General features: G+C 42.2%; 1 protein-coding gene across 1 annotated transcript in view; it reads left to right on the forward strand.

The window, feature by feature from the left end:
- The window catches only part of LOC104785369 (cytosolic sulfotransferase 6-like), a 3,733-nt gene continuing 1,990 nt past the window's right edge, over positions 7 to 1,749 (forward strand). The window contains exon 1 of the mRNA XM_010510567.1: positions 7 to 295. Within this exon, the coding sequence (XP_010508869.1) occupies positions 116 to 295 (180 nt within the window). The 5' untranslated portion in view covers positions 7 to 115. The remainder of the gene's footprint in view (positions 296 to 1,749) is intronic.

The following is a 1,749-nucleotide window of genomic DNA, read 5'->3' on the forward strand; positions in this document are numbered from 1 at the left end:
GTTCGGGACAGAGATCTCGATCCGACAAGCCTTCGAGGAGTTCTGCAAAGGCCTTGTCCCGGCTGGTCCCTACTTTGAACACGTCCTTGAGTTCTGGGAAGCAAGAGACCGTGTGATGTTTGTCACTTACGAAGATCTGAAAGCAAACCCGGAAGAAACCGTGAGGAAGATCGCCGAGTTCTTGGGGTGTAAGACAAAAGTGGAGGAGATCGTGAAAGAGTGTAGCTTCGAGAAGCTGAGGAGTACAAGCAAAGAGAGAGGAGAGGGAGTTCACTGGAGTGGAAATAAGTATGACATGTTCTTCAGGAAAGGTGTGGTCGGAGATTGGAAGAATTNTCAGATTTCTACTTTTTTTTTTCACTGACTCCAAAAAGTTAATCTCTATAGAAGCTTTAAATAAAAAACTTTTGCCACTCCAAAATAGCTTTGTAAGAATTATACGAGCCAAGCAGTTGAGAGCGTACGGACGAAAACGACGTCGGAGATGATGATTTACTCGTCTTTCTTTGTTTTTTCTTCGGCGATGATCTCTTCATCTCTTCTTCACCCGTCATTGTGTTTATGCCTTGGGATGGTTTTTTTTTTAGGGCTTTTGTAATTCTCCTACGCAGAGCTTCTAAGTTTTAACCTAAACATTATTAATTCTATATTTTCGTTTGACTAAAATATAATGACAATCCTACATGTTAAAAAGAGAAAAAAAAACAAAGTATCAAAGTATCTTTGATATGGTTCAAAAAAATAAACCACATTTGTTAGAACTTTTTAGGGTATTAAAAGGAGAAAAAAAAAAGTGGTAATAGAGAGAACCAAGACTATAAAGGTCCACTACATTACAAGGACCACAGACTGTGATTAACAAAAACTTGACATTAATGACGTGGTCTGGTCAACTTGAGGTAGTGAACAGAATTTGAGAGTCATCACAAGAGAGCAGATCTGATACACATATAATACTAGTATTAAGTTTTGTTTTGGAGTGTGTTTAGTAGTAAGCATTGGATCTAGATCTAATCGGAGCTACCTGCCATTTGGTACCAAAATAAACAAAACTCCTGCTACGTGTTTCCTATATCAGGAGCAAACCTCCCAAGTCATGAGTCATTATATGATTGAAACCCTTCAAAGCCCAAAACACATATCTTTCTCTGTCACTCTCTCTTCATGGACACTCCACAACAACAAGAAGACCAAATCTCACCGCAAGTGAAGTGGTGGGTCGATGGTCAACGCATTCGATACAAAGGCTTCTGGTTCAAACCAAAATTCATCACTGCCTCGGAAGCCATTAGAGCACACTATAAACCTCTTCCTTCTGACATTATCCTTGCCTCTTTCCCCAAAACCGGCACCACTTGGCTTAAAGCCCTGACCTCCTCCATTCTCCGACACAGCTCAACATCATCGTCATCTTCTATACAAGACCTGGATCATCTCAATCCCCATGAGGTCGTGCCTTTCTTGGAGATCGAGATGTTTGGCGAAAACCCGTCCAAGGACATAACAGAGATCTCTTCTCCTAGGCTTTTCAGCACTCATCTTCCTCTCTCTTTCTTTCCGGAGACTGTCAAGACCTCAGGCTGCAGAGTCATTTACATAACTCGCCACCCAGCAGACACTTTTGTGTCTCTCTGGCATCTCCACAACAACAAGTTCGGGACAGAGATCTCGATCCGACAAGCCTTCGAGGAGTTCTGCAAAGGCCTTGTCCCGGCTGGTCCCTACTTTGAACACGTCCTTGAGTTCTGG

The sequence above is a fragment of the Camelina sativa genome, chromosome 5 (assembly GCF_000633955.1).
Source record: "Camelina sativa cultivar DH55 chromosome 5, Cs, whole genome shotgun sequence".
In the NCBI taxonomy this organism is placed as follows: Eukaryota; Viridiplantae; Streptophyta; class Magnoliopsida; order Brassicales; family Brassicaceae; genus Camelina; species Camelina sativa.